The sequence below is a fragment of the Triticum dicoccoides genome, chromosome 5A, assembly GCF_002162155.2.
Source record: "Triticum dicoccoides isolate Atlit2015 ecotype Zavitan chromosome 5A, WEW_v2.0, whole genome shotgun sequence".
Classification (NCBI taxonomy): Eukaryota; Viridiplantae; Streptophyta; class Magnoliopsida; order Poales; family Poaceae; genus Triticum; species Triticum dicoccoides.
The window spans coordinates 578,290,978-578,305,887 of record NC_041388.1 but is presented as its reverse complement, the minus strand read 5'-3'; the positions used below and the strand labels follow the sequence as shown (position 1 = coordinate 578,305,887).

Below are 14,910 nucleotides of genomic sequence, written 5' to 3'. Positions count from 1 at the left end.
AAAAAAAAGAGATTAGGATCGGTCGTTCCCTGCCTTTTTCCTGTTCCGCTGTTCCTGTTCGTCTAATCTCTTCGACTCTCCTCACGAACGAACGACGTGACGACTGCAGCAGGCCAGCAGCAGGATCTCTCATCTCTTCGACCGAACAAGTATGTCTCGGCGCGCTCTCTTCCCTCGCATGATCTTGGTCCAATTTCTTTTCTTTCTAATCCTGATTCCCAATTTCTCAATCAATCGAACAGATTAACAGGGAATTGTTTTTAGGGCGCTCAAATCATTGCACCCACGTTGCCAGATTAGATTGCAGAAAGAAGGTAGTATACCATGCCCTAGCAGATTCTCATTATATTAGATGATCTTTTGTACTTAATCTAATATTTTAATTAGCTTTGTGCTAATTTTGAAAGTGAATTGTTCCTTTCAATTTCAGCAGGGTCATGTCGAGTACAGGTAGAAAGTATTCATCTGGAAGTCATAAAAGAAAGAAAGAAGAAGGAGGCAGGTGAGGAGAAAGAAGCATTGAGCGGATCTCTTTTTAAATATTATAAAAGCGATACGAGCACGCCAACTAATCCAGACGAGTTGGCGATAGTTCTTGTGGGTGACCAGACTGATGGCAATCCGGAAGATGATGGTCATACTCCTACAGAAGGCAATGTTGACGTCAACATGGATGATAGCAATGTGAGTGACCATGAGTCCATATTTAATTCATCTGCGGCAGGATCTACTAGTGTTGATGAGGAACCAATTAGTGTGGATATTTATGGTCCAAGCAATTAGGGTAATCTTGATAACAAAGCGAGGGACATATTAGTGGAAAGGGGGTCTAAAAGGGAAGAAGAAAACACTAAATACCGGATTTTCTTTACTATGCCTGTTACTATGGCATCAGCTGAAAGAAGTTTTTCGAAGTTGAAGTTGTTGAAGAACTACTTGAGATCTACAATGTCACAAGAGAGGTTAAATGGCTTGGCAACTTTATGCATCCAGAAAAATTTGCTTGATGAAATTGATATTGATATTGTCGTTAGTGATTTTATATCTCAGAATGTTAGGAGAAAATTTTGAAGGTAATATGTAATAAATTATGTGATATGCACAATCATTTTGGATGCACTTAATTATTTTCTTTAATACAAATTATGCGTACATATGATGATTATTAATTAGGCATTTATACTAAGGGCCCCGAAGGGCCCCGGATCATAGTTTCGCCCCGGACCCCCAAAATCTCAGGACCGGCCCTGCCCATTATAGGCATGAACCGGAAGTTTCAAAACGACACGACACGCCCCTAGCTATATCCAAGACCAGGAAAACCACCGAATGGGTTGACACCCAAATCGGAAGTCCGGTCGGCTCTTCGAATCGGACCCAAATGTCTGCATCAGGTTCCAAGGTGGTTCTTGGCCAAGACCAGGGTCAACCCCTCGTAGATCCACGGTTTTGGACCACCTGGATTTGGGTGGGCTCTTGGGCTAAGAGGAGAGAGGGAAGGGGCAGCCCTATTAGGAAGGTTTTATTGGGAAAGTTTATTTATTTGATTAACTGGCTATAGCAGCTCCATATTTAATCGTTCGGACATCAAACGAAACTCTGGTTAACATGGAACTTTAAACATAGCCTTTCTATACTATAACAAGGCCACACAGATGTTTCTGGTCATTTACACTTTGTTTAAATGCCCATTTCAAAAAAAGGTTCACTTTCTAAAAGAAAGGGGTTTGGATTAGATAGAGGTGCAAGGTAGAGGCGTGCTAAAATCCCCAAAATTTTATGGTAGCCCAAATTTTCAGGGGCTCTTTGGCTCTGAGGAGTCGTGTATCTTATTTTGTTTTCACTTTTGGGCATATTTTATGATGTTGCCCAGCAGACCCCTTATTTTCTCTTTTACACTTTGTGAATTTGTTCGGATATGGTTGTGGTTGTGTTATGGTGCTGCTAGAAGGAGGGCGCGAGAGGGCCGACCAAGGGCCTTTTTGCCCACGACCGGGCAAGAGGGAAGGGATTTCCTTCTTAATTCTTGCTTGATTAGATTGATACATCTCCTCCCTTATATAGAGAGGTTTACTTCTTTTTTTAAGGTAAGCGACCCTTATCTCTAATTAACCCTAAGACTAACAGGCTATACCGCCAGCCCGGGCCCATTAGGCCCATTATGTACTCTAACAGGTTGGTACTTTAAAAAGCAGGACAAAAGCCTATTTTGAGACTGCAAATCGTTGAGCTCGTTCGTATTCCCTCCATTCCAAAATATAGTGCGCCCGCGCTTCTCGAGATTCAACTTTAACCATAAATTTGATCAACGAGACCGACTGCAGCGGGAGAAAAAAATGTATAATTGAAAACTTCTTTCGAATACGAATTCACTGATATAACTTTTGCTCCCGCCGCAATCGGTCTTGGTAGTTAAATTTACGGTCAAAGTTGAAGCACGGGGATAGATGAAGCACTACATTGTGGAACGGAGGGTAGATGACCAAATGTTAGTATTACATCAGCGTGCAGGACCATCAAGCTGCACTCCCACATGAGCTCTGCACTAGCGTGTCCGCTCGATAGGTTGCAAGTTCTGCAACAACGCTAGCTCATTGGCACACCGTAACTACGCATTCATGCATGCAACAGCGCCACAGGCGATGATGAGCTGCCGCCTGCTAGTATATTCTGCATCATCTTTTGTACCGCGGTAAAACGCTGAGCAGCCGCCTCATGGCACACCACGTGATGAAGGGGAGGCGATCAAAGGAAGCGCAGGTTGAGCCTCGTGTTTCAATCATACACAAATCCAGCAAAAGTTGCAGCTTTTCACCTGCATCATTGTACGCCCCCAACGATGCAACAGTACAAGCAGAGGCCGGTGCTTTGCAAAAGCAGAGGATCCAAATGAAACCTCCACGTACTCTCTGATAAAGGAGAACTCAATCATAGAGAGCAGCACTGCAGCAGAAGCTGTAAATTACCACACACATTCTGCTGATATTACCAACTTATGTTCATCGGCAACGAGCAATTGATCAGATGCAGGAATGCTCAAAACAAAATGAAATAAAGGAGTGAACGTGTTTGTCACCAGAAATGAAAAATTAATACTGCACAACAGCACAATCACTTGTTTCAGCAGGTAGAACAGCATACAAGGATGGTAAAACATAAGCAAAACCAAGAATGCACAACACAACAACACCAATCGCAACCGGCAACCCCTCAACCATGCACAATGGGAAAGTCGAGACACGCCGTCAGCCTAGATGCACAATCCTTGTTCCGGAAAAAATTATGTACGGAGATGAAGCCTGCACAGCTGGAGAAATGACACACCAGGAACGAAACGGAACAGATCTTCCCAAGTCAGATTCAAAACGGTAGTATGTGCAATCAGGCCTGCAGCTCGACTTGCTTCCGGGCTTGGTTGGGCGCGTTTGCCTGTGGTTTTGGGTCAGACTTGGCACTGCTGGATCGGTTCATCGGATTTCTGTTGGTTGTCCCCTTTGCTGCTCCCCCGCCGACTGTTAGAAACATCAAAGCTAGCTGGATTATATACTGCTGGTTCATGGAAATGCATGGCAGAAAAGGCAGAGATGTACATAGAAAGTGAGAGTCTAGAATTAATGATGCATAGCATATTTGCAAGCATGCTAGAAAGTTAGTTCACAGAAATACAACTGACAAGATGAGAAATCCTTCTAGGGTTCAAGAATGTATGCTAAGAAAACGATGAAATGCTGGATGGGTTGTGATTATTGTGTATTTTACCGTTATTTGGCAGGGACAGGCGCTTCTTGGCGGATGTATTCAGCTGCCCGCGCCTTTCTTTCTGATTGGGCACAGCCAAGGAAGCTACATCTGTGGGCTGGGAGCTGACTTCCTCAAAAGCCTCATCTTCCAGTTTCGGCTTCTGTTTGGATGTTCCCAGAGAGGTGGAAGGCAGTACACTTGACGATCGCCCAAATGAAGTGAAATTTATATCCGAATATGACTTCCTGTGGCTTGCACCTTTCTTCTTGCTCAGGCCATTAGGAGGAGTGCTTGAAGTTGGCGCTTTGCCCTTTGGTGTGACCTGAGATTTTATTTCCTCATCCTGATTATCATCACACACTGGCATGCTCTCTTTCGCATTATTGTCAAGTAACCTGTTCTCCCATGGACGTGCAGCCACCCATCTCTCTACCCAGTTTGATCCCCAGTGGTCGTCATCAAGTTCGGATCCTTGCAGATTTGTAGGTTTCTGCTGCCTTAAACCAGCTTGCCGCTGATCAAGAGAATAACATAAGTTAATGACTTTGGAGAGCTTAACAGATGTAAAAAGTTATTACAGAATTGTCAGCATGAGCACTAATCATCATCTACATGTTAAGATCGTTATTAAATGCTACCTATGTTCAACTAGCTACTGAACATCCCCTAAAAAATACTAGTAATTTTTTTCTGATAGTAACAATTGCCCTTTCCATATCTAGTTAATGTAAACCAATCTAGGGAGCCTCGCCAGAATAAGAAGAGCAATACTTTCTCCTTTCTCTCGACTATTGAGCGAGTTTACATGATCTTTCCTATTTTCTAGTTTATTATCTGAATTTCTAGTCCTCCAAGAGAAGTACCTTTAACCATACCAGTTGTTTATGTTCATAAACATACGCAGCACCAGGTGAAAAAAAACACCCCTCAGTGAAAAACATAAGCACATTAGATATATGGAATTACTGTTTGGTAAAATACCACAATAGTGGGTTTAGTCAGATAATAGTTTTCTAAAAAAAATATTTACTATGAAACAATTGGCATCTTCTTCACTAGAAAAAAAATAAAAAAAATTGGCGTCTTCTTCACTAGACTGTTAAATAATTCACTAGCAGAGCAAGCATGAAACATATCTGCTAATTGACATCTTGCTTGCGGCATTAACTTCCTGAGCTGACTAATGGATCATGAACAAGTGTACATCCAACAAACAGTTCGATTCTAGATCATCAAGTTAATCTCAGTTAACAAGTTTCAATTAGTTAAGGTGTTCTGGTATGGTACCCTCCAAAATTACCTGATGGGTCAATGCATACGCCATCGCTCTCTCGCGTTTTGCAGCAGCTTCCTGCCTTTTCAGTACTTTAGCTTGCATTTCTGCAACAGAACCAATACCGCCACACCAGCCTTCCTGCATTTGTTGTTGCAGAAGTAAACAAAGTTATCCCTTAAACAGCATCTAGTCGATAAATAAAATAATGCCACCCATGTATGACCTGCCTTAATTTTCCATTTCAGAAAAAAAACTGGTGACCAAAACAATGTTAATGATCAACAGGTCTAATCGCAATGAATATATTATTGCTGCATTAATTGGCAGAATATCAAAGGGTTGAAGAAAAATGGCGTTCATTCAGGGGATACAGCTGGGATAGACACACAATAACCGAATATTACATGGTTGGTGGTCAGGAGCAAGTCAACCCTTAAATAAAATATTTTCTTGTCCCTAACCCAAGTTCAATCCAGGTCAGCTGATGAACCGTGTTTAGTGCGACAGCATGTGTACTTCCATCCTTTAGCATACCACTTGTAATTAAATTTAATATGCTGAATTTGTAAAACTAAACTCTAGTGTCCAGTTTCTCTCCTTCCATGACTTGCTCAACATGTATATCTTAAAGTGTAGTTTGTGTAACTGAATGATAGATCGGGAGTTAGGAACACAGAGCAGCATATTTATTTCTAAGGGATTAGATGGCCTACCTCAATTCCTCGAACATGGTTCTCACAATCATCTTGCTCAGGGACCTTTTTCCGCGCCACTTGGTTTTCTAATGCAACACCGGCTTGCCTTGCTCTGACACGAGCTTCGGCTCGTACCAGCTCGTGCATACACTGAAGCGTTTCTGCTGTCTGCTTTCTCACCACATGGCCCCTCACAAGGGCCTGGAGTAGAACTATACCTTTAAGTGCTCGTAAAGCCCGCCTAGCCTATTATGTATAGAAGCAACACAAGAGATCAAAATGTCAGAACCAGCGAACTATGATGGATGCTAGCAACCATGAGCTAAAATATTACACGAATAAGAAATAACTACATATCTAGACAACTTATAATTTTAATTCAGGAGATGAAGATTTGTTTTCACTTTGTCATTTCCTGGTCATTGAAGAATTAACTATGAAACCCTAACAACAAATCTCTGTTTTTATGTTCTTCTTGGATTCTCTTAATAATGTATATAACCGCTTGACCTTTGTATTGTCTGACAATCTCCGGGTTTAGTTAAATAAATAACAAAAACATGAATATGGGCACATTCACTATATGATGAGTGGTTACATTGCTTTCTCGGCGTGCCAAAGAGAGTACAGGATGCTATGCATTGTTTAACACAACGCTGCTCAAAGATATAGCATACCAAGAATGCCCGAAATGCAGACTGAATAACTGTTGCAGCCAAATCCCCTTCTCTAGGAAGTTCTTCTGTCTGAGAAACATGCACATCACGTGATGCACTTTCTGATGAAATGGAATTTGAACCTAACTGGGTGTTGGTGCCATCCGTCGATGTTTCACTAGGTACTGCAAGTTCTTCTAATGCGGGATCCAGAGAATGCTTTCGTTTGTGTAGCTGTCGAGCAGAAGAGCTCTGCAACATTTATCAAAATCATCATGATCGAAAAGTAGAGCAGTAACACTTGTAAGCCAAGTGGGAATTCTAAAAAATCAAAACCTTAATAGTGTACACCGCTAATTAGGAATTCATGCTTGAAAAGTAACACCATAGTATGAGGTGCACGACAGCCTAGAATACATATCACACATTCACACTCATACTTGATTTAAGTAGACATAACATGAAGTAGTGTATCAGAACTCTTACAGCAGCTATATGTAAATGAACTGCAAACTCCTTCAGTTGCTGGAAGTTTAAGTTTGGTCAAATTTACAAACTGGTGCCTTGAGAACTAAAATAAATAAGATATTTCAAAAAATAATAAAAACATTACTTGAAAGAATAAAGGATAATGCAATCATCTAGTGGTGCACAAATCAACCAGCTATCTGTTACAGACAATTGAATACATTAAAAACTAAGTATCAATGTTTGAACCACGGTTAGACAGATTGAAGCCAACCGTTTTTTGACAGCCCTACCCTTCTGCGTGTTTTTTTATAGTGGTGATACAACACTGGCATACACAGAGTAACTCTGATTTTGGAACTATTGACAGTGGAGCAGAGCTGTTGAGCAGCAAGCCCATGACAAAGACATGCCAACAACAGCACTTGTTTGGCATCAGACAAACCAAATTTGGTACACCATCCACTTCTGCAGTTTTGTTCATTCGTTAAGATTTGTCATGTTCCCGAATCCCCCATAGAAAGACAAAAACAAAAAGCATGCGCACCTATCAAGCTGTCCTCATAAGAGAAGAAAACAAAAACAAAAGACAAACAAACTAATCATAGGTCCACACCTCATAGTTCAGCCATTCATTATGAATACACCCTATAAATCCAAGGCGGATACCGTGACTTACAGCTTCACTGCTCTCGGCATTTTGTGCCTTTTCTTGATTTTCTGAACTCCGCCCCTTGTCCTGCTTTCTTATGCGAACCAGTGATTTAATCCACTTGGCTGAAATGCCCATGGTAACCCAGCCTTTCCTTTCTTCCAATCAGAGAGCCTGAGACCTGCATTCAGAATATTGTGATGTTACTGTGCTACACAAGCAAAGCTGCTTCTGCTTGGAACTTAAGTGAAAGTACACAGATGACTCACAGCTTAAAACCAAGAAAAACTACATAACAATTGCTAGAATCTCGAGCAATGCATCATATAACAATTGCTAGAATCTCAAGCACATGCAGGTTGCTTCCAATGATTTAGTGGGAGTCCAGTAAAGAACCTAGGTTGTATGATAAGGTCAGTTAGAAGCAACAAAGATATTCTGTCATTCCTTCGCTGATGGTTTGCCAGAAAAGTATACAATGCCAGTCAAGACTGCGGCAGCAAACTAGCAGAGATGCTGATAGGTAATCCTACTCCACTACCTAATATACAGTGCACGCAAGGATGTTTCGCACGCCAGGCCGAAATCGAAGAACAGTTCAACAGGACATCCGAACCCAGAAAGTAAGAGAAACAGAGTTTCAGAGACTTTGCCATGGTTCTGCAAAAATGTAAGAAACATTTGAACTCTGCGAATGCGGCTAAAAACTGAGCAGAACTCGCGAATAATTCCCAGCCAAGAGGGATGCATTCCAAGACGAAAATTTCAAGGGCTTCAGGCGACGCAAAACGTTCGCCTTGAAGGTTCTTCACTGTAAACTTTACAGCGGATGAAGACACGGCCAGCCCCCAAAAGAAACCCAGCTTTGGTGAGCAAGAAAAGGAGGGGGGCGGAGATTGTCAACAGGCCCTCTTTACAGCACTCCGTATAAATCTTGCAAAAAATGCAAGGACATCCATGGCAACTCGAAGCAAAAAAATCAACAAAAACACACCATGTGTACCCGCGACGGCAGTTCCAAGCCACCGAACGCGCGCACAAATCAGGAGTTCAGAACCACGGGCCGCGAGACGAGCGAGCAAAGGGATGCAGAGCTCGGACGTCACGAAATTCCCCCAAAATCTGGTGAAACCGGGACTCGAATCAAAGAGCAGGCCCGTCAATCATTCAGTCGGGGGAATCGAATTAGACCAAATCGCACCGGAGATGAAGGCGCTCGTCGAAAGTGCCTACGGAATGGGGGATTCTGGGCATGGGAAGGACGGGTTGGGAGGCTGGGGCTCACCTGGGCGCCGAAGACGAGAGCTTGAGACCAGGAAGCTGGAGAGTGGAGACCATTCCCTCCCTCCCTCCCCTCCGTCGTTCGCCTCTTGTGCCGCGCGTCGTGAGCCCCTCTTCTTTTCTGCCTCGGAGTGTACTCTTCTTCTCTCCCTCTTATTTGCGCTTTTCGTTTCTTCGAAGCAAAAAAAGAAGAAGAAAAAAAAGGACAGGAGCTCACATTGAAATGATCTGTTGAGTGCTGACATCGAAAAGTCTGAGACCTCAGTTTTATCTCTTGCCACTCAATTTTATGGGGAGAGTTGTTGAGTAAATGTTTTTACCCAAACCACCCATGTACACCTTTTTTTTACCAAGGGCATCTCCAACGCGGGCCTTTAAATCGCGAGCATACGTCCGGACCGAGTTGTCCTGAAGCAATCTGCCATTCAACACGGTTCTTTATTTATCTACGGAGATGTTAGGATACGTGAAAACCCATAAATCGGACACAAATCAGGAGGGCCTTTGCGGGAGTACGGACCCCCACCACGTAGGACTCCGACAACCCCGGCCCATCGAAAACCGAAGCGGACCTCGCGCGTTTGGAGTGGTCCGCACTGTTTCTGCGCCAAAAACCCCCATTCCTCACCCTCTCCGCTCCCAATCGTTGCCGCCCTCCTCCCTAATTCCCGCGCTTTTCACCTTTCGTCGCCACTTGGACACGTACGAAGGGCTGCCAGAGCCGGCGAAGGTGGAGGATCAAGAGAAGGTGGTCGCCCACAACATCAACTCGGCGACACGAGAAGCACGCCACCTCAAAAAGAAGGCAAAGGATTAAGAGCGCGGGCCCCTAGTGGGGCGGGACGGAGCAGGGGTCCGACAGGGGTCGGGCGAGCGCCGCCGTCCATGCACACGCACCCTGGCCGAGCAATTTCAGCCACCTACTTCTACGTCGCCAAGCAACTTAGTTGTCAATAGTAGTCCTCGACCGTCGCGCCGGGGTACGTGTCGTATTCATGGTGGAGTACCTCATGTGAGGGTTACATTGGGGATGAAGTATGAGACTACCAACAGTATGGTTATATGGATGTATATAGGAATGAGAGCCCCTAGCCTCCACCCTATATAAATGGTGGGGCTAGGTTTTGCAAGTGGTAGATTCAATCTGACCATTGTCGTCTTGACTTGAGGACCAAGATGATTTGTGGAGATATATTTGATCCTTCGGGCTCCCTTTTGTCGTGAGAACCTTACGAGCACCATAGGGCCCGTGGCAGGCCTGCTGATGGGCTCCCCTCCGAGAAGCCACCACCGGTGTACTACACTGTCACTTAGCCATGTGTATGGGCTTTTGGGTTGTCCTCCCATGGTTGGACCTTCAATAAGCCCTATGGGCCCCGAGGTAGGCCTGCTGTCGGGCTCCCTCTTGGAGGCCACCTCCGATGTATTACACCGCCAACATAGTAGACGTTAAGTGCATAGATAGTTGTGTAAGTGGCATGCAGAACTTGAGAGATTGGGAAACCTACCTTTAGCTCCCTTTGGTTTGACACTCCATATACTTCCACGTCCACCATGGACATTGCTACAATAACTCCATGCACCTGGGGATTATCACAAGGCTTCAATCTGTTGGTTGTTCGTGACATTTCTTTCCATCGTCTCACTCTTAGATAGAGTGGTCAAAACGGTGTTGGTTTGTTCCTCTATTTTCCCCAGCGATCGAGGTTGATGGAATGTAACTATGTTCCTTGAGCACGGATCTAGACATGGACTATATTTGTCACAACCTTGGAATAAGAGTATCGAAATACAATGTGCAATTATACATGTATAACTTCATAATTCTTTGGACCCTTTTAACAATGGATTACTACTACTGCTATTCTCAACTAATATGTATGCTTTGTCAATATGGTTGTTGGACCCTCGAGAGCAAGAGTTTGCGGTGATCAGCAAATATTTCCCTTAGTGAAGAACAAGGGTTATCAATCTGATGGAGCACCTGACTTCAGTCAATAATCAACACCTAAACAGAATTAAATAAGTTCTTCTTGGTCCCGACTTAAATAATGATCAAGGTTATCAGTCTCTTTGGCCTTGCTAGTTACAAGGATTAGCGAATAGTTTGCCGAGAATTGATGATTGTTCTAAGCAAGTAAATGCAACAATTCGTACTGTAAAGAACTAGAACGAATTTTTACTAAGGTTACTACTTCCATAAAGGATGTTGGAGTACCGACCTCCTTGAAGCCTCCGCATGTGAGAGTGCCCTCCATGACATTGTTTCGTGTGAGGCTCCCGCCGATGGCTCCATGGCGTTCTCCCAGTCGTTTGATCTCCAGGGATACCCCACACCCGACCGATTTAACTCAGAAGTCCATGACGTGTGGGGCATAGGGCGCGGCCGGGGCCACCTCTCTGTGGTGGTTTGCGTCATGCCTGCATGCGCTATCTCACGCTTTGCGACACGACCAACGGGTGTGCCGGACCAACTTGTCAGTGTTGGTCGCGCTGCTGTGCACGCACGTCGTCCCATTGATCGTCACATTCATAGCGGGGAGGCCGATCTCCTACGCCAACGTGCAGGTTATTGGCCCACATGTGGTGGGAAACCGCACTGTGGTCTGCAACTGCATCTATAGCTTTGATCAGGTTCCGGCCTTGCACGGCCGTGGTCTTATTTTGTGCCATCGAAAATGCACTTCCTCTTCAAGTCCTCCTTGTATTGGAGGATTTGCTGCCAATGGTCTTCGAGATCTTGCACCTCACGCAGATGGTTTTGGTCTTGGGCCAGCTTTACAACTAACTTTTTTTTGCGGGGAGTTTTACAACCGACTTTGATGGATTCTCCCGAGCTTGATTGTGGCGTGGATAGCTGAACTCATCTTCCAGGAAATCCTTACCATTGAACTCACTAGGAAACCGAGGTGGTGCTCACTCGTCAGGCACTTCCTTAACCCGCGGGTCGTAGTCTGGGTCTTCTGGATTAGTTTTATTGCGAGACCTTTGGCCAGTGCAGTTCACGTCCACGATGTAACACTCATAGGTTGAGGTCACCTACCACTTGTGTAAGGCCATTGTGATTGGCGGCTGGTTGTCCGCAAACTCATCAAATTCCTCTCCCATGTCGTCCTCAGTAGCGCCCTCCAAGACGCTAGGAGATCCTCGATGTTGGCGATGAGATGGGTAGTTTGTGGGTCAAAAAATTCAACATCTTCCGGCATCTCCTAGATCGAATCTAGAACCCCTGCCCTTGCTGCTCTTGGATTTGGCTTGACGTCAAACCCTGGAGGAATATCTCTCCGCAGGAATCCGCGGAGAAGTCTAGGTTGTAGAATCGGACTAGTCGAGCAAGCAACGAAGGTGGTGACGCTGAAAACGAACATCTGCATCGGCGTGAAGATCTTGCCAGAACCGATCTGAGCGCCAATATCGACTCCCTTTGAGCCACTGAGTTCGCCTAAATGGAGGCCACCCCTGTCGGAGCTCAAACCTGTAGATCCATTGGTTGGGTATCCCAGCTAGGCGACTGGGCTGGATGATAACAGGAAGCGAGGTCTTACCCAGATTGGCTCTCACGGAGGAGATAATACCCTATGTCTTGCTTGTGTATATTGAAGGAAATATACCCTAAAGGCAATAATAAAGTTATTATTTATTTTTGTATTTCATGATAAATGTTTATTATTCATGCTAGAATTGTATTAACTGGCAACTTAGTACATGTATGAATACATAGACAAAGATGGTTATGTTTCCTAACCATAGACATGTGTTGTCATTTGATGAACGGGATCACATCATTAGGAGAATGATGTGATGGACAAGACCCATTCGTTAGCTTAGCATTATGATCGTTACAGTTTCATTGCTACTGCTTTCTTCATGACTTATACATGTTCCTCAGACTATGAGATTATGCAACTCCTGAATACCGGAGGAACACCTTGTGTGCTATCTAACGTCACAATGTAACTGGGTAATTATAAATATGCTCTATAGGTGTCTCCGATGGTGTTTGTTGAGTTGGCATAGAGCGAGATTAGGATTTGTCACTCCGTGTATCGGAGAGATATCTCTAGGCCCTCTCGGTAATGCACATCACTATAAGCCTTGCAAGCATTGTGGCTAATGAGTTAGTTGTGGGATGATGCATTACGGAACGATTAAAGAGACTTATCGGTAACGAGATTGAACTAGGTATTGAGATACCGACGATCGAATCTCAGGCAAGTAACATACCGATGACAAAGGGAACAACGTATATTGTTATGCGGTTTGACCGATAAAGATCTCCGTAGAATATGTAGGAACCATTATGAGAATCCAGGTTCTGCTATTGGTTATTAACCGGAGATGAGTCTCAGTCATGTCTACATAGTTCTCGAACCCATAAGGTCTGCACGTTTAACGTTCTGTGACGATTTATATTATGAGTTATGTGATTTGATGAAGGAAGTTTGTTCGGGGTCCCGGATGAGATCGGGGACATGACGAGGAGTCTCGAAATGGTCAAGACGTAAAGATTGATATATTGGAAGGCTATATTCGGACATCGGAAAGGTTCCGAGTGATTCGGGTATTTTTTGGAGTACCAGAGAGTTACGGGAATTCGTATTGGGCCTTAATGGGCCATACAGGAAAGGAGAGAAAGGCCTCAAGGGTGGACGCGTGATACGTCTCCGTCGTATCTACTTTTCCAAACACTTTTGCCCTTGTTTTGGACTCTAATTTGCATGATTTGAATGGAACTAACCCGGACTGACGATGTTTTCAGCAGAATTGCCATGGTGTTATTTATGTGCAGAAACAAAAGTTCTCGGAATGACCTAAAACTTCACGGAACGTCTATTTGGAAATAATAAAAATCCTTGCAAAAGATGAAGACCAGGGGCCCACACCCTAGCCACGAGGGTGGGGGCGCGCCCCCCTACCTCGTGGGGCCCCTGGAGCTCCTCCAACCTCAACTCCAACTCTATATATTTGTTTTCAGGGAGAAAAATATCAAGGAGAAGGATTCATCGCGTTTTATGATACGTAGCCGCCGCCAAGCCCTAAAACCTCTCGGGAGGGCTGATCTGGAGTCCGTTCAGCGCTCCGGAGAGGGGAATTCGTCGCCATCGTCATCATCAACCTTCCTCCATCACCAATTTCATGATGCTAGCCGCCGTGCGTGAGTAATTCCATTGTATGCTTGCTGGACGGTGATGGGTTGGATGAAATTTATCATGTAATCGAGTTAGTTTTGTTAGGGTTTGATCCCTAGTATCCACTATGTTCTGAGATTGATGTTGCTATGACTTTGCCATGCTTAATGCTTGTCACTAGGGCCCGAGTGCCATGATTCCAGATCTGAACCTATTATGTTTTCATCAATATATGAGAGTTCTTGATCCTATCTTGCAAGTCTATAGTCACCTATTATGTGTTATGATCCGTTAATCCCGAAGTGACAATAATCGGGATACTTACCGGTGATGACCGTAGTTTGAGGAGTTCATGTATTCACTATGTGTTAATGCTTTGGTCCGGTTCTCTATTAAAAGGAGGCCTTAATATCCCTTAGTTTCCGCTAGGACTCCGCTGCCACGGGAGCGTAGGACAAAAGATGTCATGCAAGTTCTTTTCCATAAGCACGTATGACTATATTCGGAATACATGCCTACATTACATTGATGAATTGGAGCTAGTTCTGTGTCACCCTAGGTTATGACTGTTACATGATGAACCGCATCCGGCATAATTCTCTATCACCGATCCATTGCCTACGAGCTTTCCATATATTGTTCTTCGCTTATTTACTTTTCCGTTGTTATTGATATCATCACTACAAAATACCAAAAACATTACTTTTGCTACCGTTACCTTTAGCTACCGTTACCACTACTATCATATTACTTTTCTATTAAATACTTTGCTGCATATATTAAGTTTCCAGGTGTGGTTGAATTGACAACTCAGCTGCTAATACTTGAGAATATTCTTTGGCTCCCCTTGTGCTGAATCAATAAATTCGGGTTGAATACTCTACCCACGAAAACTGTTGCGATCCCCTATACTTGTGGGTTATCAAGACTATTTTCTGGCGCCGTTACCGGGGAGCATAGCTCTATTCTTTGAGTCACTTGGGATTTATATCTGCTTATCATTATGAAGAAC

At 44.0% G+C, this 14,910-nt stretch overlaps 1 protein-coding gene across 1 annotated transcript; it reads right to left on the bottom strand.

Annotated features, from left to right (window-relative positions):
• Window positions 1-3,020: 3,020 nt before the first annotated feature.
• Window positions 3,021-8,902, bottom strand: LOC119303001 (protein IQ-DOMAIN 1-like). The gene is made up of 7 exons (XM_037580078.1): window positions 8,774-8,902; window positions 7,516-7,669; window positions 6,390-6,620; window positions 5,731-5,958; window positions 5,042-5,155; window positions 3,760-4,255; window positions 3,021-3,512 (listed from the first exon to the last, which is right to left on the bottom strand). Exons 2-7 carry the CDS (start codon window positions 7,624-7,626, stop codon window positions 3,382-3,384), a joined length of 1,311 nt encoding a protein of 436 aa, XP_037435975.1. The 5' UTR covers window positions 7,627-7,669; window positions 8,774-8,902; the 3' UTR covers window positions 3,021-3,381.
• Window positions 8,903-14,910: the final 6,008 nt, after the last annotated feature.

What these genes read in the sequence shown, in the direction of transcription:
- LOC119303001 (XM_037580078.1), bottom strand. Translation starts at nt 7,626, where the DNA reads ATGGGCATTTCAGCCAAGTGGATTAAATCACTGGTTCGCATAAGAAAG. An exon ending in ACCATGTTCGAGGAATTGAG is followed by an intron (nt 5,156 to 5,730) that starts GTAGGCCATCTA and finishes CAACAAATGCAG; the next exon opens with GAAGGCTGGTGTGGCGGTAT. An exon ending in CGTATGCATTGACCCATCAG is followed by an intron (nt 4,256 to 5,041) that starts GTAATTTTGGAG and finishes TCTCTTGATCAG; the next exon opens with CGGCAAGCTGGTTTAAGGCA.